We start from the raw sequence: 26,830 nt of genomic DNA on the forward strand, positions 1-26,830 counted from the left end.
TGCAGCCTGCTCACAAGGAACCCCAGCTCCTGGGCTGCCCCAAGGCCCCCATCCCTCCCCTGGGCTCACCACGAGCCGGGCCCTGCACCACCACGAGTACCTCATGGGTTCAGTCACCTCATGTCGGGCTGTGGAGAGGTGAGGAGGGCTCCTTCCCCCCCCAAAAACCCTCCCAACCCTTCTGTCACAATAAAACCTTCCCTCAGCCCTCACCCCACGCGTGGTCGGTGCTCCCCCCCAGCACACTCAGAGGCGCCTGGCTGGGCAAAGGAGGTTTATTGGGGCCAGGTTTTAGGGTTTCAACTATAAATAGGGCTCTAGGTGTCGAGGCGGCACAGGGGGCTGTCGTAGACCATCTGCAGGTTGACACGGTGCCCCACCAGCTCGCGAATGTTGTTGATGCCGTACTTGATCATTGTGGGGCTGCAGCAGGAGAGAAATGAGGGGGGGTCAGATGGGGCTGGGCCCTGCCTGCCCCGGGGAGGGGGGGCTGTGGCTGCCCCTCCACTCACCGCTCCAGCGAGAGCCCCCAGGCGATGACGGAGACGTTCTCGGGCAGCCCCATGGGCAGCAGCAGCTCGGGGCGGAAGACCCCCGAGTTCCCCACCTCCACCCACTTCTTCAGGCCTACAGAACGAGACGGGGGGGCCCCCACCCCACAGGGTGTGAGATGGGCAGCCTGCAGACCACCCCCCTCCACGCTTTGCAAAGGGTCACAGGCTCCTCAGGGGTGCCCCCCAGGAGAGGAAGAGATTAAGCCAATCCCCAAATTCCACAGAGAACGAGGCTGAGGTGACGCCCCCACCTAAAAAAAAAAAATACACACAGGGAGCCCTCCCACGCCTTGCAGGTCCCCCTCACCCTCGTGGTAGCTGAACACCTCCATGCTGGGCTCCGTGTAGGGGTTATAGGCGGGCTTGAAACGCAGCTTGGTGATGCCTGGGGGGGGAAGAGGGGTGTCAGGGGGGTGCCCCAGCCCCCTCCCCTTGCCTCGGTGCCCCCCCCCCAGTACCCAGCTTGGTGAAGAACTCCCGGAGGGTGCCCATGAGGTGGCCCAGGGTGAGCCCGCGGTCGGCCACCACCCCCTCCACCTGGTGGAACTCGGCCAGGTGGGTGGCATCCAGGCTCTCGTTGCGGAACACGCGGTCAATGGAGAAATACTTCACGGGGGTGAACTTCTCCTGGAAAAACATTGCGGGGGGGGGGGTCAGGCAATGCCCCCCCATGTTCCTTTTCCTATTCTCCCCCCCCCACCTCCCTAAATCCTGGCCCACCTGGCAGGCCAAGTGATAGAGTGCGCGGGCGCTGGCGGATGTGGTGTGGGTGCGCAGCAGGTTCTTCCGCGCCTCTTCCACCTTCCACTCATATTTGTACCTGGGGGGGGGGCTTATCAGTCCCAACGCTACAAGGGGGTGTGGGGGGGGGCGGCAGAGCACCCCCAAACTCAACCCCACCCCGCTCACCCCTGCGAGCCGTAGCCTCCCTGTGAGTGCACCTTCTTCACCTTGGCCATGTAGCTGGCGGGCAGCTCGGGGGCTTCAGCGGGGTCTGGGGGTGGAAAGGGGGGGATCAGCGGGGATTTGGGAAACATGGGGAGGGGGGGCAGCGGGGATTTGCCCCCCCACCACGCACCCTGCAGGAAGAAGGTGTCGTGCTGGTCCCGCGCCGGGTGCTGCTGGGGCTGGAAGAGGGCGTCGAAGTTCCAGAAGGAGCTCTCCACAAAATTGTCGGTGGGCATCTCCGTGAACCTGTTGGGGGGCCACGGCATCACTGGGAGGGGGGGGCTGCGCCGTCGTAGCCCCCCCCCTTTTTGTGTGTGCACCCCCCCCAACTCACCCCATCTCCAGGAAGATCTGGCGGAGCTGGGAGCGCACCTTGAGCAGGGGGTGGAGGTGGCCGCAGGCGGGCGGCAGCCCCAGCGCTGAGAAGTTGTAGGGCTTGAAGGGGAGCTGGCGCCAAGAGCCCCTACACGGGGGGGTTATGGGGTCATTTTGGAGAGGGCGGAGCACGGTTGGGGCCCCCCCTGCGCCCCCAGACTCACGTCGCAATCATCTCCGGTGTCAGGTCGGTCTCCTGCCGCGCCACCGCCGTGCTGAAGGCGCGGCCCTTGCGGATCCAGTAGGACTTGAGGGTGCTGGGGGGGGGGATGAGGGTTTTTTTTGGGGGGTATGTGGGGTTTGGGGGGGAGAATAGTTTTTATGGGGGGGAAATAGGGGTTTTTGGGGGGAAATAGGTTTTGGGGGAGAACAGGGGGTCTTTGGGGGGAATATGAGGGTTTGGGGGGAATAGTTTTTTTATGGGGGGAGAATAGGGGATTTTTGGGAGGGAATAGTTCTTTTTGGGGGGAACAGGCTTTTGGGGGGATTTTTTTTTGGGGGGAGGAGAGATAGGGGGTTTGGGGGAGAATATTTTTTGGGGGGGAGGAAATACAGGGTTTTGGGGAGGGAATACGAGGTTTTCAGGGGGGATATTTTCTTTTTGGGGGGAATGTTTTTTAGGGGGAGGAATATGTGGTTTTGGGGGGAAATACAGGGTCATTTGGGGGGAATACATGTGATTTTGGGGAAATACATGTTTTTTGGGGGGAATGCAGAGCTTTTGGGGGAGAATGCAGGGGTTTTGAGGCAGAACATGGGGTTTGTGGGCGGAATAGGGGGTCCATACGGGGTTGGGGGGGGATGTGGTGTTTTATTTGGGGGGGGGATGTTTTTTTTTTGGGGGGGGGATGGGGCTCACACTTCGAGCAGCAGCTTCCTCCTCTTGAGCTCGTTGCGCTCGCGCTCGGGCAGCCCGGCGGCGTCACCCTCCTGCACCCTGCGCAGGCCGTCCTGCACCGCGTCCTGCACCGCCTCCACCTGCGGGACGGACGGATGGGTGGGCGGATGGATGGGCGGACGGGTGGGTGGCCCCTGCGGGGGTGTTTGGGGGGGTGGGGGTACTCACGGCACGGAAGATGCGGGGGCCGCCGGGCGCCGCCTTGTCGAGGCGCAGCCACTTGTTGGCCATGGCCTTGCTGAAGCCCACCTGGGCACCGGGCAGCTTCTGGGGGGGAGGAAGGAACCGGAGGGGGGCGGTGAGGACTCCCCCAGTGCCCCCCCTCCCTCGCCCTCCCGGTAACCCCCCCCCCCTCACCATGGCGTCGCTCTGGGGCAGCCCCTCGGGCGGGAGGCTGTGGAAGAGCCGCACCTCGGGGCTGCCGGCCCGCAGCACCTCCGCGCCCTCCTCGCTCAGCTCCCAGCGCGTGGCTGCCCGCGCCTCCGCCTCGATCACCTGCGGGGGGCACCGGGAGAGCCGGGATTGGAACCGGGGCCGAGAATGGGACGGGAACGGCACCGGGACTAGAAATAGGACCGGGAATGGCACCGGGATCACCGGGATGGGCACCGAGACCGAGAATGGGACCGGGATCAGCACCAGGGGCAGCGTGGTCAGTACCGGGACCGGCACCGGAAAGGGGACCGGCAGCAGCACCGGCCCCGCGAAGGGGCCGGGGCGATGACACCGGGGCCGTCACCGGCGCCAGCACCGGCCCCGGGATCCCCGGGCCCGGGCCCCGAACCCGCGTGGGCCGCGGCGCCCCCACCTCTCCGAGCGCCTGCAGGCTCTTGACGGCGCCCACGAGCGTCTGGTGGTCGAGGCCGAGCGCGGCGGCCGCCTCCAGGCTGCAGAGGCCGCCCCCGGGCCCCGGCGGCTCCCGTTCCAGCCGCTGCAGCAGCAGCTCCGCCACGCTCGGCGACATCGCGGCGGCCGGAAGAGCTCCCGCCGCCACCCGGAAGTGTTCCTCTCCCGCCCCGTCCCCGTGCCGCGCGTGGGCGCCGCCATCTTGAGTGTGGCGGGAGGGAGGCGCCATCTTGGGAGTGGCGGGGCAGCCCCGGGGGGCCCCGCGGGGAGGGGGAGGCCGCGAGGCGCGACGGGGGGCGCTGTGACGCCATGAGGGCGGAGAATGACGTCATGGGGAGCTAGGTGATGTCACAGCCCGCGCCCCGCGGGGCCCTAGGGCCGTCGCCATGACGACAGCCCCCCCTTTACAGGCTGTTGCCATGGCAACGCCCCCCAGGGCCCCACCACCGCCCCCACCCGGGGGGGGGGCTCCCTCGACACGCGATATGACGTCATTACTGCTTGCGTCACAGCCCCAAATCGGGCTCTAAGCCCCCCCAGGCCGACTGGGGGCACCCCACGGGTCCCCCCCCCGCGCACCGTCGCGGTCCTATTATGGGATGGCGCCCCCCCCCCCCCCCCACGTGGTCCGCAGGTGGCCCGGCCCTGCCCCCAACCACGTGACCGCCGTGACGCGCCCCGCGGAGGGAGGGGGGAGGAGCGCGGGTGGGGGGGGGGGCGTCTCCCTCCGAACGCGTGGTCGCTCCTCATTGGCCGCCCGGCTCAGCCAATAGGAAGCGGCCATCTGGGACGCCAACGTTCGGGGGCTCCGCCGCCGCCGGCCAGCGGGCGGGCGGCCAATGGGAGCGGGCGCCGCGCGGGCGCCGGCCAATGGGCAGCGTCCGGGGGCGGGCCGAGGGGCGGCGGGCGTATAAAAGGCGCCGTCGCCGTCGCCCCCCTCCGCAGTGCCGGGCGCCGCCGGGCCGGGAGGGAGGGTCCGCCCCGACTGGGCCGTGTGGGACCGCGCCGCCGCCGCCATGAGCCGCCTCGGCCTCCCCCTGCTGCTCGCCGCCCTCCTCCTGGCGCTGGCGGCGGCTGGGCCCGCGGAGTTCTTCCGGGAGGAGTTCTTGGATGGAGGTGAGGGGGGGGGCAAGGGAGGGGCTAGAGGGGAGGGGGCCAGAGGGGGGGGGGGAGAAAGGGGAGGGGGCTCTGAGGGGGGGTGAAAGGGGAGGGGGCCCAAGATGGGGGGACAGGGAGGGGGCTGGGAGGTCTCTGAGGGGGTCCCCGAGGGAAAGGGGAAGGGGCTGGGGGGGGGCTTGAGAGGAAAATGGGGGACTTGGGGGGAAAAGGGGGGGCTTGAGGAGGAGCAGGGGGACCTGGAGGAGGAATGGGGGGGCCTGAAGGCTACCCCTAGGCTGGCAGTTGGGGGCTGCGGGGGGGGGGACAGCCTGGGGAAGGGGTCTCTGTGGGCAGGGGCTGAAGGAGATCAGGGTCACAGGAAAGGTGTCGAGGCATGGAGGAGATGGGGCTGGGGAGAGGCAGGTGATGGGGGGGGTGAGGGGGTGAGGGCCTCGGGGTGCCCCTGGTTGGGGTGTACTGGGGGGGTGTGAGCCAGGCAGCCCCCACTGGGCTGGGGAGCGGGGCCCTGGGAGGGCTGTGGGTTCAAAGTGGCCCCCACTCAGCTGCAGGGGACAAAGGGCTGGGGACGAGGAGTGGCCCTGTAGGGGAAGGAGGCTGCTCAGTGGGGGCAGAACCACCCTGAGCAGGGTGTTCCCCCATGGGGGTGGTGTGGGATGGGGCCTGGCACACGTTGTGGGGTTGTTCTTCTCCGGGACCCTAAATCCTGCTGCAGCCAGGGAGCCCTCTGAAGCCTTATTTTTGCCTCCCCGGAGCTTGCAGCAAGGCGGGGGCATGGGGACGGCCCCCTTAGATAGAGCTGCGGGTTCAGGGGGAGCAGGCAGCAATCCCCGCAGGCTCCTCCTGAGCATGAGGAGCCAGCGCAGGGCTGTGCAGGTGGCCGGGAGCCGCCCCGCTTCCGGCCCTGCGGGGAGGGGCAGAGCCTGTTTCCTTCTGGGGGAGGACCGGGGGTTCTCACCTGCTCCCCTCCCGCAGATGCCTGGACCCAGCGGTGGGTGGAATCCAAGCACAAGCCGGACTACGGCCGCTTCGTGCTGACCGCCGGCAAGTTCTATGGCGATGCTGAGAAGGACAAAGGTGAGGCAGAGACTCCTGGGGACAATTAATTAGTGAATTAGCCACTTGTGCTCGTTACAGCCCTGGCTGGGGGTGGTGGTGCTGCTCGGGGCTGAGCCACGGCGGGGGGGGGTTTTGGTGCCCCGACAGGGATCCAGACAAGCCAGGACGCCCGTTTCTACGCCCTCTCTTCGCGCTTCGAGCCCTTCAGCAACCGCGACAAGACGCTGGTGGTGCAGTTCACGGTGAAGCACGAGCAGAACATCGACTGCGGCGGGGGCTACGTCAAGCTCTTCCCGGCCGGCCTGAGCCAGGAGGACATGCACGGCGACTCCGAGTACAACATCATGTTTGGTGGGTGGCCACCCTCCCCCCTTGCCGCACCCCCTCAGGCAGCAGCAGGCTCAGTTCCCCCCCCGTAACCTCTCTGTCCCCCCCAGGCCCTGATATCTGCGGGCCCGGCACCAAGAAGGTGCACGTTATCTTCAACTACAAGGGCAAGAACGTTCTCATCAACAAGGACATCCGCTGCAAGGTGCGTGGGGGGGTGCGGGGGGGCTCAGCCCCTCCTGGCGGTGCTGTGGGGATGAGCCCGGCCCCGCTGAGCGCCCCCTCCCCCCGCAGGACGACGAGTTCACCCACCTCTACACCCTGATCGTGCGCCCCGACAACACCTACGAGGTGAAGATCGACAACAGCAAGGTGGAGTCGGGGAGCCTGGAGGACGACTGGGACTTCCTGCCCCCCAAAAAGATCAAGGACCCCGAGGCCAAGAAGCCGGATGACTGGGACGAGCGGGCCAAGATTGACGACCCCGAGGACTCCAAGCCTGAGGTGGGGGGCACCCAAGGGGCTGGGGAGGGGTTGGGGGGGGTTGTGGGCAGAGCCCTGACCCCTCTTCTTTTTTTTTGCCCCCCCTCCCCAGGACTGGGACAAGCCTGAGCACATCCCAGACCCCGATGCCAAGAAGCCGGAGGACTGGGATGAGGAGATGGACGGGGAGTGGGAGCCCCCCGTCATCCAGAACCCTGAGTACAAGGTGAAGCCTGGTGCCCCACACCCCCCTGGGGGGCCAATTTGGGGCCGTTTCCCCCCCCTCTGAACCCTGCCTCTGCCCCTTCAGGGCGAGTGGAGGCCGCGGCAGATCGACAACCCCAACTACAAGGGGAAGTGGGTGCACCCCGAGATCGACAACCCCGAGTACACGCCCGACCCCAGCATCTACGCCTACGACAGCTTTGGCGTCATCGGCCTTGACCTGTGGCAGGTGGGAGGAGTGGGCGGTGCTGTGGGTGCACCCCCCTGGGTTTTTGGGTGTCCCCACACCCCCCCAGGGGTCCCGCTGAGCCCCCCCTGCTCTGCCCTAGGTGAAGTCGGGCACCATTTTCGACAATTTCCTCATCACCGATGATGAGAAGTTCGCCGAGGAGTTCGGCAACGACACCTGGGGGGCCACCAAGGTACGGGGGGGGGGGGACACACAACCAGAGCCGGGTTCCCCCCGCAGCCCTGGGGTGTTGGGGGCACTGCTGTGACCCCCCCGTGTCCGCCCTTGGGGCATGGCCGTGACCCCCCCGTGCCCCGCAGGAGGCGGAGAGGAAGATGAAGGAGGCGCAGGACGAGGAGCAGCGCAAGAAGCAGGAGGAGGAGGACAAACAGCGCAAGGAGGAGGAGGGGGACGAGGAGGGGGACGCGGATGACGACGAGGAGGAAGACGACGAAGATGAGGAGGCGGAGAAGGAGGAGGACGCGGGGGCGGCCCCCAAGGATGAGCTGTGAGGGGGGGGGAGGCCCCGGTCCTGCCGCACCGGGCCCCGCCGGGGCAGCGCCCCGACCCCGCGGGGAGCGAGCGTAATGTCTCTGTGAGACCTGGACTTCGGATTTTTTTTTTTTTTTTTTTTTTTTTAACGGGCGGCCCCTCCCGGCCCGGGGAGGGGGAAATGGGACGGCGCCGGGGCTCGCCCGGGGGAGGGGGAGGGGAGGAGGGGGAGGGGCGCGGGGCGAGGACTCAGGAACGGCACCGGGCCCGGTACCGGGGGGGGGAGGGGGAAGCGGCGGGCCCCGGTGCCGGGGTGGGGTTGGAGGGGGTTGGGGGTGGGGTGAGGGCGCCCCCCGCGCTCGTCGGTGGCCGCGCCGCGGTTTGTGTTTAAATTAAAGCTCGTCCCGGCCCCGCCCGCCTCGCCTCAGGTCTGTCCGCCCGCGCCATCTTCTCTGCGCGCCGCCATTTTGTGCGCGCCGCGCCTCACGTGACCCCGCGGGGCGGCATCACCCCCATCACGTGACCGCGGTGCCGCATCACCGCCCCCCATCGCGTGACCCCGTCGTGTGCGGCACCGCCCCCTCCTCCGTCACGTGACGACGGCGGGAACGGAAGGGAGGGGGGAATGGGGAGGAGGAGAGGGGGGAGCGGGGACTGACGCCAGTTCCGGTCCGGCGCGGTCACGTGTGGCGGAAGCGGCGGGGCGCCTAAGATGGCGGCGGCGTGAGTTGCATGTTGTGGGGCCGCCGGGAGGAGCCGGAGCCGCCGCCGCCGCCATGGCGGTGACCGTGACGCTGAAGACGCTGCAGCAGCAAACCTTCAAGATCCGCATGGAGCCGCACGAGACGGTGCCGGGGGGGGGGGGGGCAGCAGGGCCGGGGGGGGGGTTGGGGGCTGTTGGGGGAGGTGTTCGGGGCGCCCCTCCCCCCCCCCGGCGTTGGGGGGGGGCGGGTTCGGCTTTGGGGGGGGTTGGGGGGGGTTCGGGGGGGGCAGGGGGCGGTTGGGGGGGTGCTGCCCTCTCCCCTCTTTTCCGTTCCCCCAATGGTGCGCCCCCCCCCGCCACCCAAAATGGGGCAGTCCCAGCCTCCCCCCGAACCCCCCCCAATCCCCCTCCTACCCCACCCCCCCCTTCCTTCCCCATCCCAATGGTGCAGTCCCAACCCCCCCAAATCGGACGCCCCCCCCCCGTACCCCCCCATAATGGTGCAGTCCAAGCTCCCCTTCCCCCTCCCCATCCCCAAATGGGGCAGCCCCGGGGGTTTTTGGGGCCGGGGGTCCCCACCAAGCCCTGTGGGGCCGGGGGAGCTCAGGCAGCCCCCCCAGGGGATGTAGCCCAAGAGAACGCCCCCCCCTCGCTTTTGGGGTGAGCTACTGCTTTCGGGGACAGTCTCCTGTTTTTTGGGGTGTCCCTTGCTTTTGGGGTGATTCTCTTCTGTTTGGGGGGCTTTTTCCTTGTCGGGTGCCTCCACTTTTGGAGTGATCTCAGCCTTTTAGGATACCCCTGCTTTTGGGGCGCTGTTCCTCTATTTAGGATAATTTTCTGCTTTTGGAGCATCCCTGTTTTTGGGGCGATTTTCCTTATTTGGGGCGTTTTTCCCCTTTTGGGGTACTGTTGCTGTTTGAGGGTGATTCTTCCTTTTTGGGGGCGATCATCTCTTTAGGGTTCCCTCTCCTTTTGGGGTTCTCCCCTCTTTTTGGGATACCCCTACTCCTGGTGCCATTTCCCCCTTTCCTGTTGCCCCCCCTGTTTTGGGGTCCTTCCCCGTTTTGGGGTGACCCCCCCCGTGCCCCCCCCCAGGTGCGGGCGCTGAAGGAGAAGATCGAGGCGGAGAAGGGCAGCGATGCCTTCCCCGTGGCGGGCCAGAAGCTGATCTACGCCGGCAAGATCCTGAGCGACGAGGTGCCCATCCGCGAGTACCGCATCGACGAGAAGAACTTCGTCGTCGTCATGGTCACCAAGGTGCCCCCCCCCGCCAAAAAACCCCCACACAGACCCCCCCCCAACCCTCAAATCCCCCCTCACCTCACCCCCTCCTCCCGCAGGCCAAAGCCGCTGCGCTGGGCACTGCCGCCCCCGAAGCCGCCGCAGCCGCCGCCTCAGACCCCCCCCCAGCACCAGGGCCCCCCCCGGCCGCTGACGCTGTCCCCCCCCCACCGCCGGCGGCCCCCAGCGAAGAGCCACCCTCCCAGGACCTCCCCCCGCTCACGGCGGCAGAGCCCGCGGCCAGGTGAGGAGGAATGGGGCCGCTTGTAGTGGGGGGGGGGGTCGGAGGGGAGGGTTAAATTTATTTATATGCTGCCACCCGTAATTAGCTAGGGGGGGGGTCGGGGCTGAGCACAAAGGGCGTTTTGGGTGAGATTCAGGGGTTTTGGGGGGGGGGTGGGGGCAATGGAGGAAGTTTTGGGGTGCGGTAGGGAAAGGGGGATGGGGTTGGTTTTTTTTTTTTGGGGGGGGGGGCGTCCAGGGGGAGGGCTGGTTAAATCTGTCGGAAGAGCCCCGCTGCCACGTCTCTCTCTTGAATTCGCAGCTCTGTTCCCCCCCCAGGTGGTGCGGGGCGCTCGGCCGACGCTGCCTCCACCCTTGGTGGGTGCTGGGGGGGGGGGGGGAGCGTGGAGGGGGGAGGGGTCACAAGGGGGGGGGGGCTGCAGGGGAGTGGGGGGGACGGGGGGAGCTCCAGGAGCGTGTGGAGGGGTTTGGTAAGTGGGGGATGGGGGGGTGGAGGGGGGGGGCATGGAAAGGTTGGGGGGGGGGTTGGGACAGATAATGGGAGGGGAACACGATATAGGGGGGGTGCAAAATAAAAAAATTGGGGGACTTGGGGGGGAAGATGGGGTGGGGGGGTGGGATTTTGGGTAGGGGCGGGACAGGGCAGACCCTGCCCAGGGTTTTTAGGGGGTGGGGGTGGGGAATGGTTTTTTTGGGAGGGGGGTCCAGGGGTGGCGCTGACCCCTTCCCGCAGTGACGGGTTCGGAGTACGAGACGATGCTGACCGAGATCATGTCCATGGGCTACGAGCGCGAGCGGGTGGTGGCCGCGCTGCGGGCCAGCTACAACAACCCCCACCGCGCCGTCGAGTACCTGCTGACGGTGAGCGGGGGGCTGGAGGGTGCCAGGGGGGCTGGGGAGGGGGCTGCGACCCCCCCGACTCCCCCTCACCCTCTGTGCACCCCCCCCAGGGCATCCCCGGCAGCCCCGAGCCCGAGCGGCCGCCGGTGCAGGAGAGCCGCCCCCCGGAGCAGCCCCCGCCTGAAGGTCGGTGGGGGCGGGGCCTCGGCGTGGACATGCCCACAGTGGGAGGGGTCGGGAGTGGCCACGCCCCCTCGGTTTGGGTGGGCAGGGCCTGTGGTGGGGGCGGGGCTTGGGGTTAATGTCTTTATTGGGTGGGGATAGAGGGGGAGTGGGGGTGTGGCCTGATTAGAAGCACCGCCCACCTATGGAGAGCCCCACCCCCTTGAGGGAAGCCCCGCCCACCTGATGGAAGCCCCACCCACCTATGGGGAAGCCCTGCCTCCCCCCCAGTCCCACTCCCTCCTTTAGGCTCCCTGGGCAGGGGTGGGGCTTACCCCCGGCTCCACCCCTTTGTGGGCGTGTCCCGGTTCAACACGAGGGGCGTGGTCGATGCTGGGGAGGGCGTGGCTTAGCTAGGCCCCGCCCTCCCTCCCCCCTCTACACCCCCCAGGGGAGAACCCGCTGGAGTTCCTGCGGGAGCAGCCGCAGTTCCAGAACATGCGGCAGGTGATCCAGCAGAACCCGGCGCTGCTGCCCGCCCTGCTCCAGCAGCTGGGCCAGGAGAACCCCCAGCTCCTGCAGGTACCGCGCCCCCCGGGACCCCCAAACCCCCCCGGGACCCCCAAACCCCCCCCTTCATCCTCCTCCTCCTCCCCCCAGCAAATCAGCCAGCACCAGGAGCAGTTCATCCAGATGCTGAACGAGCCGCTGGGCGAGCTGGGCGAGCTGGAGGGCGAGATGGGGGCCATCGGGGACGAGTCCCCGCAGATGAACTACATCCAAGTGACGCCTCAGGAAAAAGAAGCCATAGAAAGGGTGAGGGGGGGGCGCGGGAGGGCGGCCGTCAGTAGGGGGCGGGGGGGGGGGCCTCCTGGGGTTTTGTTTTTTGGAGCCAGGCTCAGGTGAGGTGATGGAGTGCAGCAGAGCACCAGTTGGAGCAATAAGCGATAAAATAATTAGCAGTAGGAGGAATAACTGATTAGGAATCTGACTTAAATTGGGGTAACTGCTCCCCAGCCGTCAGTAGGGAGCAGAGTTAACAGCCCAAAGCACGACTGCAGGGTCGCTGTCCCCTGGGGGGGGGGGGGGGGGGGCGGGGGCTCATCCTGTGGGAGGCTGTGGGGGGGTCACGGAGGTGTTGGTACGGCCCAGAGTGAACGCCAACGCCCCCCCCCAATTTCTCCCCCCCCCGCAGTTGAAGGCGCTGGGCTTCCCCGAGAGCCTGGTGATCCAGGCCTACTTCGCCTGTGAGAAGAACGAGAACCTGGCGGCCAACTTCCTGCTCAGCCAGAACTTCGACGACGACTGAGACCCACACAGGGGGGCCGGGAACCCCCCCACGGCCCCCCCCGGGGCTACACGGCCTCGCCCCCCCCCCCCCCCCCCGGGGGAGGGGGAGGGGTGCGGGGAGGGGCAAGGCTGGGACCCCCCCCCCCCCCCCCCGAGTCCCAGTGAGGGTTGGGGGGAGCAGCAATGGGTGCTGCCCCCCCCCCCGGGCCCGCTCCGGACAAAGGCTTCCTCTCTGTGTCCCCCCCCTCCCCAAATTCCTCCTCCCTCCCCCTCCCCAAATTTCCCCTCCACTGTTTGGCCCTGGAAGGGGGGGGGGTGGGCAGCCCCCATGGGAGATTTAAAAAAAAAAATAAAATAAAAATAAACAAAACAGAAAGAAAACAGCCCCGGGGGCAGAGATTAAATACAGAATTTTAAACCCGCCCCCGCGTGTGAGCACCCGGATTTTGGGGGAAGAAGGCGAGATTTTGGGGAAAGAACGAGGCTTCTGGGGGAAGAAGAACGTGTTTTGGGGGAAAAATGAGGCCTTTTGAGGAAGGAGGAACTCCTCCAGGTCTTTTGGGGGTGCTTCATTCTGGGGGGGGGGCAGTCAGCCCAGCACCCCCCCGCACAGGGATTTTAGAGGAAACAACCCAATCCCGCTCCTGTTTTCTTGGGGGGGAGGGGGTTGGGGGTCTTCATTTGGGAGCACTATGGGGGGATGGGGGGGGGTCTCTCCCACCTTGGTACCTCCGGGGGGGGGGGCTTTTAGAGAAAAAAGGGGCTCTTTTGGGAAAGGAACAACACCTTTTGGGGCAAAGACAAGGTCTTTTGGGCAGGGGGTGCAGTCAGCCTAGCACCCTCACAGCGATTTTGGGGAAACGACTCCTCTTTTTGGAAAAACGCTCCTGTTTTTTGTTGGTTTTTCTTTTGGGGGGGGTGTCTCCATTCATGAGCTCTCCGGGGGGGCCTCCCCCACCCCGCTCCCACCGGGGGGGGGGCGCTGGGAGGCGGCGGCGGCCTCGGCGGCGGCCAGGGCACTGCGGGCAGCCTCTTCCCGTTCCTGCCGCCGCCGCCGCTTCTCCCGGCGCCGCTCGTCCCGCTCCAGCTCCTGCAGCAGCGCCTGGGCCCGGGGGTCTCCGGCACGGGGGGGGGCCCCCAGGCGCGCCCCCGCCTCCGCCAGCAGCCGCTGCCTCCGGGCGGCCTCCCGCAGGCTCCGCTCCCGAGCCTCCGCCCGCTCCTGCCTCCAGGCTGCCACCGCCGCCGGCATCGCCGCCAGGCTCCGCGCCACCAACTGCTGCCTGCGGGGACGGGAACGGAACGGGGGGGTCGGGGGGGGGGGGCAACTCCCCCCCCCCCTCCCCCCCCCCCCGCTCCCGGTCCCCATCTCCCCTCCCGTCTGTCCCCGGTGTCGCCTCCCCCCCGGTCCCAGCCCCCTCCGGTTCCCCCGGTGCCCCCCCCGGCCCCGGCCCCCTCCTCCACCCCCAGCCCCGTCCCCACCTCTCCTCCCTCCGCGCCGCCTCCTCCCTCTCCCGCCGGTCCAGCTCCGCCTCCCGGTCCCGCAGCGCCGGTTCCCACTCCCGCTCCTCCGCCTCCCGCTCCCGCAGCTCCTCGGGGCTGGGCCACAGCCGCTCCACCGCTACCCCCGCCGCCTCCCCCAGCCTCCCGAAGCGCCGCGCCGCCGACCCCCGCTCCTCGGCCCCCGGGAGAGGCCGCGACACCGCGCGGGGCCGCAGCGGGGCCGCCCGGTACGGCCGCACCGGGACCGCGGCCCGGGCCAGGCCCAGCGCCAGGCCCCGCAGAGTGGGCGCCGCCATCTTGTGCGGCCGGGCGGAAGTGGCGGCGGGCGGGAGGGAGAAGGGCGGAAGCGAGTAAAGGTGAGGGCGGAAGTGGGGCGGGGAGGCGAAGTTGGAGGGGGGGAAAACGGGGGGGGGAGGAGGAGACGGAGGGGAGGGGTAGAGGCAAGGGGGGGGCACCGGGGAGGGGGAGGGGGGCCCCGATATTTGGGGTGACCCCGGGGGACCACTATTTGGGGGGGGCGCGATATTTGGGGTGATGGGGGGGCGATTTTTGGGGTGACCCCTGGGGGGGGGTCCCAATATTGTGGGTGCTGGGGGGGGGCCGATATTTGGGGTCACCGGGGGGAGGGGCGAAATTTGGGGTCACCCCGGGGGGCGTGAACATTATTTGGGATGACCCGGGGAGGGGCTGCGATATTTGGGGTGACCCGGGGGGGGTCCCAATATTTTGGGGTGCCCCGGGGGGGCCCCGATATTTAGGATGAGCCGGGGGGGGGCCTCCCACACCGCCCCCAGCGCTGGGCCCCCCCCGGGGGTTGGGCTCGGGCTCCCCTCCCCCCCCTTAGGCTCGAGCCGCGGGGCTGGGGGGGGCCGGGGGGGCCCTAATGGCTTCCAGGCCTCGGCAGCCGGTGAAAAACCGCCGCGAACCGGAGCCAAAATCCCCCGAATTCGCCCCAGAACCTCCCCAGGGCCTCCCCCGCCGTGGGGACCCGGCCCCCCCTCGCCCCTCCCCGCGGCCCCAGGTGTCCGGGGGGGGGAAGTGGGAGGGGCTGGAAGGCGGCCGGGTTTTGGGGCAGTTTTGCCCGATTTTGGGACCTCCACGGTTCCCGTGCTGCTGCCTTTGTCCTTCCTGCAGCTCTGCCCCGGGGGGGCGGTGTTTGTGGCTCCCCCCCCCGCCCCCAGGTCCTTCCTGCCCAGCCGTGTGTGTCCTGGAACTGGCAGGTGGCATATGACGACATATCGTGGCGTGTCGCGACATATCGCCATGCATCGCTACATATCATGGTGTGTCTCGATGTATCGCGGTGTGTCAGGACGTGTCGCAGTATGTCACAACATACTGCAGTGTGTCCCGGCACCTTGCAGCGTGTCATGACATCATGGTGTGTCCCGCCATATCGCTCGTGTGTCACGACATATCGTGGTGTGTCTTGATATATCATGACATGTCTCGACCTCGCGGTGTGTCCAGACATTGTGGCATGTCATGACACCTATCGCCGTGTCACCGTGTGCTCTGGCTGCAGCCGGGTGTCCCCATGCCCCTCCTTGGGGGGGGGCACCCCATTTTGGGCCTCTTTCCCCCTTCCCTGTGCTCAGCCCCCCCCCAGCACTGTTGGGGCTTTGTTCAGAACCCCCCCCCATGGGACCCCGTGACGTCACGTCCCTGACGTCACCCCCCCGATGTCCCCCCCTCCCCGGTGCCCCCCCCCCGGCAGTGAAGGGGTGCCGGTGGCGGTGCCAGCGCTGGCAGCGGGTGGTGACAGATGGCGGCAGCCGAGGGACAGATGGGGGGGCACCGGCACTGGCACTGGCACGGCACTGTCACGACACGGCACTGCCATGGGCACTGCCACTGTCACGACATGTCACCGTCACGGCCCCACCGCTGTCACCGTCACCGTGCTGCCGCTGTCACCACCATGCCCGTGTCCCGGCCCCGCCCCTGTCGCGACATGTCGCTGCCCCCCCCCCCCATCCTGTCCCGTGCCCGAGGGGTCTCGGTCCCCCGAGGCACCCCATCCGAGGGGGCGTGGCCAAGCGCCGAGGGGGCGTGTCCCCAACCCGGGGGGCGTGTCCATCCCGGGGGAGGGCGTGGCCGTACCGCGGGGTGGGCTCGGTGGGGGGCGTGGCCGAGGCGGTGGAGGCGGGCGTGGCCTGGCGGTGGGCGGGGCCGGTGGGCGGGGCCTCGGCGGCGCTTCCCGCCGGCAAAAGTGCGGCGGGCGCCCAACTTCGGCCAAACTTTCCCCGCGCCGCCGCCGCCGCCCGGTCCCGGTCCCGGTTCCCCGGTCCCGGTGTCCCGGTCCCGGTCGCGGCCCCCCCCGGCCATGCCCCGCCGCGGCTGACACCGCCGCCATGTACTCCCCGTACTGCCTCACCCAGGTACGGGCCGGGAGCGGGGGGCCGGTACCGGGGGCGGGACGGGGCCGGGAGTACCGGGGGGAGCCGCCCGGTACCGGGGGGGGGGCGTCCGGTACCGGGGGGGGCCCTGGAGCCGCCCTCCGGAGGGTTTGGGGTTTACTTCGCGTCTGCACCTCCCTGAAAATGCCGGGGGGGGCACGGAGCCCCCCCCTCTGCCCCCCCCCATCTCCCCGGTGCCCGGTACCGGGGAGGCAGCGCTCCCGCTGGAAGCGCCCGGTAGTGGTGGGGGACCCCCGGGGGGGCTGTGCCAGGTCCCGGGACTGGGGAAAAAAGCGGCGGGAAGTCCCGGGGGGGGGGGCCCGTCTGGGAACGGTCCCGGTGCCGGCTGGGGGCTGCTCCCGGTCCCGGAGGGTCGGGGGGACCCCGGGACCCCGCGCTGCGGCTCCCCCCGGGGCGGGGTGAGCGGGGGGGCTGCTGCCCGCTGCCGCCGTCCCTGCCGCATCCCCGGTCGCCCTCCCCCGGTCCCGGTCGCCCCCCTCCCCCCGGTCCCGCTTGGAGCGGGACAAGCGGCCGCTCCCGGGGCATTCCCGCGCCAAGGAGCGGTCCCGGCCCCGGTGCTGCCCGGTGCGGGGCGCAGCGCTCCCGGTGCCGCCGCGGTCCCCCCGGTTCCTGCACCTGGAGGGGGGAGAATCGGGACCGGGACCGGGGGTCCCTGTGCGGGGCGGGGGTGTCACGGCGCGGGGCCGCCGCTTCTCGCCCCGGGCGGGGGGCGAAGGGAATGGGGGGGGATTGGCTTCGGAGGGGGGGGGGCTTCTAAGGGGAGGGGCAGGGCAAAGGGGGGGAGGACGACGTCGGGGATCGGTGCCGTTGCCCCCCCCCCCCGAAGGTTTCAGTCCTGGAGCTGCGTCCCTATAGTGGGGGGGCTCCCCCCGGGCCCCCCTCCTTATTCTGGGGGCTGCATCGGAGGCGGTGGTGGCTCAGGCAGCCCCCCCCCCCGCGCGCAGCCGGGGCTTGGCTGGGTTTCGCCACCCCCCCCTCCCTTTGCCCTTTTCTCCCGCTTTTCGGGGCGGTTTTGGCGGCCGGTTGCGTCTGGGCGGGCGGCCAGCGGCGCTTCTCGCAGCTTCGGCGCCCGCCCCGCACACGCGTGTGCACGCGCCAGCAGCCCAGCCTTGCACATGCGTGTGTGCCTCTGCCCGCGCACGCCAGCGACATGCGTGTGCTGGCACAAGTGTGTGCGTGTGTGTGTGCGCGGGCACGCTGCCTGGCGGGCGCTCACCTGGTGTGTGCCCATGGCTGCACACGCGCGTGCACGTGCACGACGGCCTCGCGGGAGCGGCTGTGCTGCGCGCGTGCCCGCTGCTGCAGCACGCTCCCATGCGTGTGCACGTCGGCCTTGTGTGCCTCTTGCACGCGTGTGCTTGCACGCCTGCGTGCTCACGGACACGTGCACACCTGCGCCCCGCTCTCCCGCCCCACTTCCCTTTTTTTTTAGCCCAATTCAGGGCGGTTTTGGGCCGCTGCCACCATCCCCTATAGCTCCGGCATCGGGCGCGCGCCAGGAGCTGGCCGTGGCTGCTGCAGCACGGATAACGGCACAGGGAGCGGCACGTATAGCGGCACCTATAGCAGCACCTATAGCAGCAGCTCCTGTCACCGGGCCCCGTGGCTGTGCAGGCGGCGCGGTGCTTATAGGGGCTGGCAGCACCGATCCCCATCCCCTATAGCGGCCGCGCCGTGTGGCAGCCCCCTGGTGAGCCCTGGTGGGGCTGCGCGCATCACCGCCACTATAGCGGGGTGAGAGCGCCCGGCACGCTCCTTCCTATAGGAAACCCCCCTGCGGGGCGCGCGACGCCCACGGGCGGCGGTGGCACGAGGCGCTGGCGGTGCCGGCAGCTCCGCGGCGGCTCTGGGGGGCGGGGGGGGGGTGCGGGGTGGCCCCGTTGTGAGCTGCTCCCTGCCCCGGCACTCGGCACGGGGTGGCACGGTGCCACTGTGCGTGGCCGTCCCTATAGGGCGTTCTGGCCGCGGTACAGCCCGGTGCGGGGCGCGCGCATGGACCGGAGCCGGCGGCAGCGAGTGCCGTGGCCATTTTCTCTCGAAAACGCAGGAAGAAATTCAGAGCGGGGCCCCCCCGGATCCGGCCGTCCACGCCCCCTGACACCAGCCCCCGTGGAGGGGCGCAACGTGGGGACCCCAATGCGTGGGGTGGGGGCCGCAGCCGCTATAGTGGCATGCCGGGGGGGGGCTGTGGAGTGCAGCACCCATAGCACGGCGCCTGCCGCCCTATGGGGCTGTGTGGTGCATGGCCCCGTGGGGCGTGGGTGGAACGCACAGGACGCGTGGCACGGCCGTGGGGATAACGCACGGGGTGGGTAGGGGAATAACCACGGGCTCTGTAGGGGAATAACGCACGGCTCGGCTGCGGGAGCGGTGCCTGGAGCACACGCAGGGCACACGCCGGGTGCGGGCGGCGGCACCGTGGCACCGGCTGCGCCCTAACGCCTGCGTGTGCCGGGGACGCGCGTGGAACCTGCCCTTGCTTCGCTCTGCGTGCGTGCAAGGCGCGTGCTTCGGCCCTCGTGCACACGCGTGTGTGGTGCCTGCAGGGATGTGCCCCCCCCCCCCCCCCAAATCTGTGGGGCGTGCGGCACACGCGTGTGGCAGGCGCAGTGCAGCCACGCAACCGCCTCGGGCCCCGCGCACGGCTGCGGTGCGGCTGATGCAATCGGTGCGGGATGGGGATGGGCCCCCCCCTAAAATCTTCCCCCCCCCGCCACGTGCGAGGCCGTGCGAGGTGCCCGGGGCGGGGTGGGGGCGGCGACACGCGTGGGCGCCGCGCGGTGCCGGGGAGGGGGGGAGACACACGGGGCCAGGCCGTGCGTGTGCCGCGTGTCCGTGCCGCGTGTGCCGAGCCGTGCGCGCCCCCACCCCACATCCCGGCCCCTTGGCCCCCCCCGCACCCCCCCCAACAAGCAGCGGGGCCCATGGTGGCATCAATAATGGAGGAGCCCTGGGCTGGGCTGGGGGGGTCGGGGAGGGCCCTGAATTATTGATGGGCCACAAAAAGCTTTCTTGGCCGCCGCAGCACCGCGGGGCCCCCCCGGCCCGGGGCTGGCAGGAGGCCACGGGGATAACGGGCGAGGAGGGGGGCTCGGGGATGGGGAGGGAGGGCAGCTGCCGGGGTCCTGCGGTACCAAACCTCACCGGCCCCGTGCCGCAGCCCCGGCCTCGCCCCGCGCCCCCCAGCCCCGCGGTGCCGTCACCGGGCCCTCCACGTGGCCGCGGGCAGGCGATGTCCCCGCAGCCCCTCCCGGACGCCCCCCACCCGCCACCTGCGTCCCCCCCCCGCCATGTGTCCCCCCCCCCCCAGCCCGACGCCTTCCCTCGAGGCCGCTGGCAGCTCCCGGCCTTGGAGCGGGGTCCCCTCGTGTCCCCCCCCCGGCCCCCAGGCAGGGAGCGCCGGGGAAGGGTCTTGGCAGCCCCGGAGGAAGGGGCCGCGGGCGGGGGGGGATTTTTGGCGGCAAGTCTGGCTTTTTTGGGTTATTTTCTCTCGCGGCGAAGCCGAGGGGCCGAGGGGGGAGGCTGCTGGCAGCAGCGCGGGAGGGCGGGCGCTGCCGGGGCTCCAGAGAAGAGGGGGGGGGGGGTGTTGAGGGGAGAAAAGGGGGGGGGTGAAGAAGGCTGCAAATTTTTTTTTTTTTTTTTGCTTTACTTGATGATCCCCCCCCCTTTTTTTTATTTTTTTTTCTACCCCCCCCTTTTTTTTTTTTTTTTTTTTTTTCGGCGGCATCTCCTCCCCCTCCGCCGCAGCCGGGCGCTGGCGCTTTGCCGGGTGCTTACAGCTGCGGACGCGGCAACGTGGCTTCGCCCAAGACTGCAGCTCAATGCGGGGCCGCGCAGCCAATTGCAGCCCGGCAGCGCGGGGCCGGACCCCTCCGGGGGGACCCCGACCCACCGGGGGGACCCCAACCCACCGGGGGACCCCGACCCTCCGGGGCGCCCCGCTACCGTCGCCGCCGGGTGCGAGGGCGCGGGCATGCGGGCGGACCCGGCCGGGAGCCTCCAGATCCTTCCGTGGCCACCTGGCACGGCCCCGGGATGCAGGGGGATGGCGAGGGGGGGTCCCGACGCCCCCCCCCCCCCCCACACACACACGATGGGGGTCCCGTGGCTGAGGGTCTCCCCCCCAGGATCCCTCGGTGCCCCCCCGACGGCCGCCGGGGGGTGGCTGGGAGGGGAGCGAGGATCCCCGAGCAGCCGGGGGTCTTTGTCCTTGGGGGGGTGGTTTTTTTTTTTTTTTTTTGGGGGGGTGGGCGTCTCGCACCTCCCTCAGCGCCCCCAGGGCTGCCCCGAGGTGGGGAGGGGACGTCGGGGACCCCCCAGGTGCCCCCTCCTCGACGCTCTCCGCCCCCGGCACAGCCGAGCTGCTGCGGCTCAGTTTGGGCTTTTTGGAAGGGAAAAAAAATACGGAAAAAATAAAATGAATAAAAGTGGGGGGGGGACAGAATGGGCTAGGGAGCGCCCCCCAAGCCTGTGCTGCTGCTTTGGGGTGAAATTCGAGGGTTTTGGTGCTGGAGGAGGGCGAGGGCGCAGCCCCTGGGAGCCTCCCCCTGGCCTCGCTCCCGAAACTCCCCAATTTTTTTCTTTTTTTCCTCTTTCTTTTTCTTTTTTTCCTTTTTTTTTTTTTTTTTTTATCCTTCGCACAGAGGGAATTAATTACGGGGGGGGGCGGGGGTGGAGAGGGGGGCATTGGCTCCGAGCTCCGCGTCGGGGATTTGGGGGCAGAAACGGAGGTTTTGGGCCGTTCCGCGCCGCCGCGCGCAGGGGCCGCTCCGGGGCTGGGGAAAGCAGCCAAAATCCGGGGCTTTTCCCCCAAAAAAAGGGCGTGCCGAGGGGAGCGGGGCCCCTGGGGCGGGGGGGGGGGGGGTCGCGCGAGGACGCGGGGCCAAGCCCCCCCCCACCCCCCCCAAATTTCCTGCCCGGGGGTCGCGGCCGGCACCGCCCCCCCCTCTCCCCTCCCCACTCCCACGCGTGTTTTGGGATCCGAGCCCCCCCCAAATCCCCCCCCAACCCCCCCCCCCGATCCCCCCGGCACGTGCAGCCCACGCGTGGCCCCCCCTCGGAACCCACGGGGTGTTTGTGGGGGGGCGCGCGGGGATCACGCGTGGAGCCCACCCCAGCCCCCCCCCGCCCCCCCCGTGTCCCGTCCCCGAACTCCCCGGTCCTCCCCCCCCTCCTCTCCGTTCCCCCCCCCCCCCCCGGCCGGTCCCGGCCGGTCCCGCCCCCCCCGTCCCGGCCAATGGGGTGGGCGCTCCCCCCGCGCGCTGCGCTGCCATTGGCCGCCGCCGCTCCGGTCCCGGTGCCAAAAGGGGCCGCGGCGGCTCCGCGCGCTCCGCGCCCGGCGGCGGCGGCGGGGCTGGGGCTGGAGCTGGAGCTGGGGCGCTCCGGCTGCGAGACGGCTCCGGTCCCCCCCGGTCCCCCCCTCCCTTCCTCCCGGTGCCCGGGACCCCCTCCGGTAACCGGGACCCCCCCTCCGGTAGCCGGCATCCCCCTCCGATAACCGGGACCCCCTCCCGTAACCGGGACCCCCGCGGTAACCGGGACACCCCCACCCCCCCCGGTGCCCGACCCCTCCCTGCCCGGTGCTGTCGGGAATCGGGACCCCGCCGCTCGCCGCTCCGGTAGCCGCTCCGGTGCCCGCCCCTCGCCCCCCCGTTAACTTCTTCTCGCCGGTAGTGCCCCCCCTGCCCCTTCCCGTCCCGTTATTGCCCCCCCCCCCCCACCCCGGTTTTGCCCCGCCGGGGCCCGACTGGCAGCTGCCCACGGCAGGGATGAGCCGCCGCAATGGTACGGACGGGGACGGGGACCGGCAGCACCGGGGACGGGGACTGGGCACCGGCAGCACCGGGGACTGGCGGTGTCAGGGACGGGGACCGGGCACTGGTGGCACCGGGACGGGGACAGGGACGTGAGCGGAGGGTGGTGACCGGGCTACGGGGATGGCACCGGGGCTGGGAAGCGACGGGGATGGGGCTGCGGAGCACCGGGAACCGGGGCTGGGGACGGCTGGCACCGGCAACGAGGACGGACGGACGGCACCGGGGCTGGGGACCGGGGCCAGGAGCAGGGCTGGCGGCAAGGACCGGTCGTGGCGATGGGGATGGGGACCAGGACCGGCTGCTCGCGGCCATCCCCGGGGGATGAGGCTGCACCGGTGGCACTGGGGCTGGGCACCGGGGCTGCAGTGGCATGGGGCTGGGCGGGCACCGGGGCTGGGCAGGGACCAGGGCTGGGCACCGGGGCTGAGCGGGCAGCGGTGCTGAGCCGTCCCGGTGCCTGTGCCGGGGCTGCGCTGCTCCCGGGGCTGTTCCCGAGCCCTGAAGGCGGCCGTGGCGGGCGGCGGGCACCGGGCAGCACCGGGAGCGGGGCCGGGAGCGCTGGCCGTGGGCCCGCTGACGCCGTTGCCGCCCCGCAGGATGAGTTCCACCCGTTCATCGAGGCGCTGCTGCCCCACGTCCGGGCCTTCTCCTACACCTGGTTCAACCTGCAGGCCCGCAAGCGCAAGTACTTCAAGAAGCACGAGAAGCGGATGTCGAAGGAGGAGGAGCGCGCCGTCAAGGACGAGCTGCTGGGCGAGAAGCCCGAGGTCAAGCAGAAGTGGGCCTCGCGCCTCCTGGCCAAGCTGCGCAAGGACATCCGGCCCGAGTGCCGCGAGGACTTCGTGCTCTCCGTCACCGGCAAGAAGGCGCCGTGCTGCGTCCTCTCCAACCCCGACCAGAAGGGCAAGATCCGCCGCATCGACTGCCTGCGCCAGGCGGACAAGGTGTGGCGGCTCGACCTGGTGATGGTCATCCTCTTCAAGGGCGTCCCGCTGGAGAGCACCGACGGCGAGCGGCTGGCCAAGGCGCCGCAGTGCGCCAGCCCCGGCCTCTGCGTGCAGCCGCACCACATCGGCGTCACCATCAAGGAGCTCGACCTCTACCTGGCTTTCTTTGTGCAGGCGCCCGGTGAGTGCGGGGCGCCGGCGAAGCGCCGGGACCGTGTCCGTGTCTGTGTGCGTGCGCCGCGGGCAGCCGGCCCCGCGGCCGCCCTGCGCCTCTCCGTCCCCCCCCCAGCAGCCTCCTAAAATTTGGGGTCCCCCTTAACCCCCCCCTCAGGCCGGTGGTGATGCCGGCAGCAAGTGCGCGGCCACGGCACTGAGCGCACGGCGCCGGCTGGAGCGGTGCCGCGGCTCCGGGGCAGTGCCGCAGCTGGGGCCGGCGACAGCCCCCGGGGTGGGGGGGTGAAGCGAGGAGGAGGAGGTGTGGGGGGGGTCCCGACCCCACAGCCCCCTCCCCGTGCCCGCGCAGGGCAACCCCGGGCGGGGGGTGCGGCCCCCGCGCGCCTCGCACAAAGCGGCGCCGAGTGCCAAAGCGCGCGCCGCGTGCCGAGCCGGGTGCCGCGCGCCGTGCCAGAGCCTGCACCGGGGGCCGTGCGCGGGGCTGGGCCCTGCTCCGGGCACCGGGGGCCTCACCGGGGGCCGGGGCCGTGCAGCGGGGGCCGTGCCGTGCCCCGGGGGCCGTTCCCCGTGCGCCGAGCACCGCGCTCGGTGCCGTGCCCCGTCCCGTGCCGCCCTCCTGCAGCGGTGCCGTGCCCGTGCCGGGCACCCAGCGGGCGCCTTTGTCTCTGCCGGGGTCCGGGTGGGTGACACGGGGACACACGCACACATTGGGGGGGGCACACAAAATGCAGCCCCCCCACACACACACACAGGTGTGTGCGCGCACTCCCTGCCTGGGCGAAGGGGGCCTGCTGCCAGGGAGGGGGGATTTTGGGGCTGGAGCGAGCAATTTTGGGTGGTTTTCGGGGGCTCCTCGATGTCCCCGGGGGCTTTCGGGGTGGGGGGGCAGCGTCAGCACCACTTTGTGGGGGGCCACACGCGCCATGGGCAAGGCGAATCCCCCCCACTGCGCTCAGGCCTGCGTGCCAAACCGGGGCACGTCCCCGGGGGGGGGGCACGGGGGGGCCCTGCAGCTTCCCCCCCCCATATCCCTAACCCCTCCATGCCCCCCCCAGCCCGGCCGGGGAGGGCTCCTCCAGCCCCAGCCCGGCTCCCGCCCAGCGCCGCCAAAATGGCCCCGGTTGGCACCGTGCCCCCATGCGCCGCACGAGGCCCCGTGCGCAGCCCTGCCCCCCCCCCCCCGACCCCCCCCCAGAGCGTCTGTGTGGCCCCCCCACACCCTTTCCAAGCCCCCAACCCCCCCTTTTTTGCCGGGGCCCTTTTGGCTCCCGCGGGCCCGGGGGGGCGCGGTGCCAACCCCCTCTGTGCGTAAGATGGCGGCGCCTGTTGGCACCCGAACCGCGCTGCGGCACCGCCGCCGGGACCCCCCCCATGTGCCCAGGACCACCCCCCCGCCACCAAGGAGGGGCCCCCCTGCATTTACACGACCCCCCACCCCCCAAAAAAAAAAAAAACGGAGCCAAAGTGCCCCCCCCCCCAATACACCGCCCCCCTCCCATTGCTGGCCTGCCCACCGCCAGGGCTGCCAGGTCCCAGCAGCCCCCCCCCAAAAAAAATCTGGTCTATGGAGGTGGGGGCAGGTGCTTGGGTCCCTCCCCACCAAATTTGTTCCACGGGAGGGGTCCCCCAAAAATTTGTTCCGTGGGGGGGGTCCATGTGCTTGGGTGCCCCCCCCAAATTTGTTCCATGGGGGGGGGTCCAGGTGCTTGGGACGCCCCCCCCAAGGTGCTCCGACTTCACTCTGAGTGGGTCCGGACCCTTTTCGGGGGGGTCCTTGTGGGGGTCCCGGTGCCCCCCCCAGCTCCATGGTCTGTAGGCACCTGGGGGAGCCCTGGGGGGGGCACGGTCACTGCTGCGCTGCCCCCCCCCAGCACAGCTGGGTCCGAGGGACGCAGGTGTGGGTGGGGGGGGGGGCAGGGACCCGTGGGGAGGGGGGGGTGGCTGCAGCTGCCCCCCCCCAGCACCTGGACCCTCTACTGGGGAGCTCCGGGGGGGGGCTGTGGACACCGAGGGGGGGCACGGGGATGGGTGTGAGCAGTTCCCCCCCCAGGGGTCACGACCTGGCTGACCTCTGACTCCGAATTGGGGTGAGGGGGGGGGATTTGAGGGGGGGGACCTGGGTGGGGGCTGGGGTGTGAGGGGGGGATCCATCCTCCTGCCCCCAATACGGTGGGTATTTTTTTTAGGGGGGGGGACACGACCCCGCGGTGAGGGCAAGGTGCTTGGGGGGGGGGCGGTGAGGGGGTGGGGGGTGTATCGGGGGGGGGGGCAGGACCCCCCCCCCCCAGCCCGGCACAGACAATGGCCGCTTTGTTGGCGCTGCCCCGCTGGCGGGGGGCCAGCGCATTCCTGGCCCCCAGCCCGGCCCCATGGCGGCCCCCGGCCCCCCCCCTCCTTGGCCCCCCCCCTCGGCCCCCCCCGGGCATGGCCCAGCCCCCCCGGCCCCCCCTCAGCTCCCTGAGCCACCCCCCCCCATGGCTGCTGGGTTCCCCCATCACTGGGCCCCCCCTGGATGGGGGGGGGCACCTATGGGGGGTGTCTGAGGGCGGGGGGGGGCTCGGGGGGGGACGGGGGGGGGACGAAGTCGCAGCAGGCGTTCACCTCGGGTGACCCCGTGGGAACGAGGGGGGGGCACTGATAAGGGATGGGGGGGGAATGGAATTAAGGGGGGGCTGCAGGGGGCTGGGGGGGGTGCAGGGGGCTGGGGAGGGGGGTGAGGGGGGGGCAGGGGTCTCGGGGGGGGGGCGGGGGGCGGGGGCTGACCCCTTTCCCCCCCCCCCAGACTCGGGACAATCGGACAGCTCCAACCCCCAGGGGGACGCGGACATCAAACCACTGCCCAACGGTGAGTGCCCCCCCCCGCACCCCCCCCCCCCCCGCACCCCCCAGCCCCCCAACCCCCTCCCGTCCCCACGGGACCCCCCCCCAGCGGTGTGTCGTCCCCCCCCCCACTTTTCCCCCCCCCGTCCCCCAGGGCACCTGACCTTCCAGGACTCCGTGACTCGGGCGTCTGGAACGTGACGGAGCTGGTGCAGAGTGAGTGGGGGGGAGCACGGGGGGGGGGGCACAACGGGGGGGGGTTGCGGGGCTGGGGGGGGCATGGAAACATCCCTGGGGGGGCACGGAAGCATCCAGGGGGGGGCGCCATGGGATTGGAGGGGGGATGTTGGGAATGGAGCGATGGGGGGGGGGATGGAACAAGGGGGGGGGGCAGCAGGGAGGTCCCACGTGTGACCTGTACCCCCCCACGCGTGTGACCCCCCGTGCCCCCCCCCCAGCCCCCGTGGCAACGGCGTCGGGCCCCAACTTCTCGCTGGCCGACCTGGAGAGCCCGGGGGGGTACTACAACATCAGCCCTGTCGCCCTCGGCCGCCGGCCCCTGGGCCCCCCCACCGCCAGGTACCCCCTCTTGCCCCCCCGCCCCCGCCGCCCCCCCCCCGGCACCCCAACGCCCCCCCCCAACCCCTGCGACCCCCACAACCAACCTCAGACTCCCCGGGATCCCCATAACCCCCCCCAGCCCCTCAAAGTGCCCCCCCCGTATATCTGCACCTCCCCCCACCCCCCACATCCCCCCCCCACTTCACCCCTGACCCCCCCCCCCAAAAAAAAGCCCCCCCCCGCATCCCCATGTCCCTTTTGCCCCCCACACATCCCCCCGTCATGTCCCCAGGGGCAGGGTGGGACCCCCCATAACCCCCCTATAGCCCCCCCATAGCCCCCCCCAGCCCCTCAAACCGCCCCCCCATATATCTGCCCCCCCCCACTTCACCCTGACCCCCTCTGAAAAAGAAAGCCCCCCCTTCAACCCCCCGTGTCCCTTTTGCCCCCCATCGCGTCCCGGGTGGCGAGCTGGGTGACCCCGCCGTGCATGGGGGGGGGGATTTTATTTGGGGGGGGGG

At 70.3% G+C, this 26,830-nt stretch overlaps 5 protein-coding genes across 5 annotated transcripts; 3 read left to right on the forward strand and 2 right to left on the reverse strand.

Moving 5' to 3' along the window:
• Positions 1-244: 244 nt before the first annotated feature.
• Positions 245-3,775, reverse strand: LOC309891682 (phenylalanine--tRNA ligase alpha subunit). Its single transcript, XM_082786022.1, has 13 exons — positions 3,584-3,775; positions 3,133-3,270; positions 2,944-3,042; positions 2,737-2,855; positions 2,042-2,134; positions 1,837-1,965; positions 1,633-1,748; positions 1,464-1,548; positions 1,275-1,374; positions 1,013-1,181; positions 862-939; positions 513-627; positions 245-423 (listed from the first exon to the last, which is right to left on the reverse strand). Exons 1-13 carry the CDS (start codon positions 3,737-3,739, stop codon positions 318-320), a joined length of 1,503 nt encoding a protein of 500 aa, XP_082642148.1. The 5' UTR covers positions 3,740-3,775; the 3' UTR covers positions 245-317.
• Positions 3,776-4,557: 782 nt separating this feature from the next.
• Positions 4,558-7,725, forward strand: LOC309891679 (calreticulin-like). Its single transcript, XM_082786019.1, has 9 exons — positions 4,558-4,737; positions 5,713-5,814; positions 5,944-6,147; positions 6,234-6,328; positions 6,418-6,627; positions 6,719-6,832; positions 6,917-7,060; positions 7,161-7,253; positions 7,381-7,725. The coding sequence occupies exons 1-9, from the start codon at positions 4,638-4,640 to the stop codon at positions 7,570-7,572; spliced, it is 1,254 nt and encodes a 417-aa protein (XP_082642145.1). The 5' UTR covers positions 4,558-4,637; the 3' UTR covers positions 7,573-7,725.
• Positions 7,726-8,217: 492 nt separating this feature from the next.
• LOC309891681 (UV excision repair protein RAD23 homolog A-like) lies at positions 8,218-12,494 on the forward strand. The gene is made up of 9 exons (XM_082786021.1): positions 8,218-8,400; positions 9,351-9,512; positions 9,596-9,780; positions 10,081-10,136; positions 10,513-10,640; positions 10,730-10,805; positions 11,233-11,363; positions 11,442-11,597; positions 11,977-12,494. The coding sequence occupies exons 1-9, from the start codon at positions 8,329-8,331 to the stop codon at positions 12,088-12,090; spliced, it is 1,080 nt and encodes a 359-aa protein (XP_082642147.1). The 5' UTR covers positions 8,218-8,328; the 3' UTR covers positions 12,091-12,494.
• A 73-nt stretch (positions 12,495-12,567) lies between these two features.
• Positions 12,568-13,867, reverse strand: LOC309891677 (large ribosomal subunit protein mL64-like; the record flags this gene model as incomplete). The annotated part of the gene is made up of 2 exons (XM_082786017.1): positions 12,568-13,351; positions 13,551-13,867. 2 exons carry the CDS (start codon positions 13,865-13,867, stop codon positions 13,000-13,002), a joined length of 669 nt encoding a protein of 222 aa, XP_082642143.1. The 3' UTR covers positions 12,568-12,999.
• A 1,893-nt stretch (positions 13,868-15,760) lies between these two features.
• LOC309891678 (nuclear factor 1 X-type-like) lies at positions 15,761-25,949 on the forward strand (the record flags this gene model as incomplete). Its single annotated transcript, XM_082786018.1, has 4 exons — positions 15,761-15,952; positions 22,404-22,935; positions 25,711-25,773; positions 25,903-25,949. Exons 1-4 carry the CDS (start codon positions 15,926-15,928, stop codon positions 25,947-25,949), a joined length of 669 nt encoding a protein of 222 aa, XP_082642144.1. The 5' UTR covers positions 15,761-15,925.
• Between the last annotated feature and the right edge of the window lie 881 nt (positions 25,950-26,830).

Source organism: Aythya marila, assembly GCF_965140915.1.
Source record: "Aythya marila genome assembly, contig: HAP1_HAP1_SCAFFOLD_12, whole genome shotgun sequence".
Classification (NCBI taxonomy): Eukaryota; Metazoa; Chordata; class Aves; order Anseriformes; family Anatidae; genus Aythya; species Aythya marila.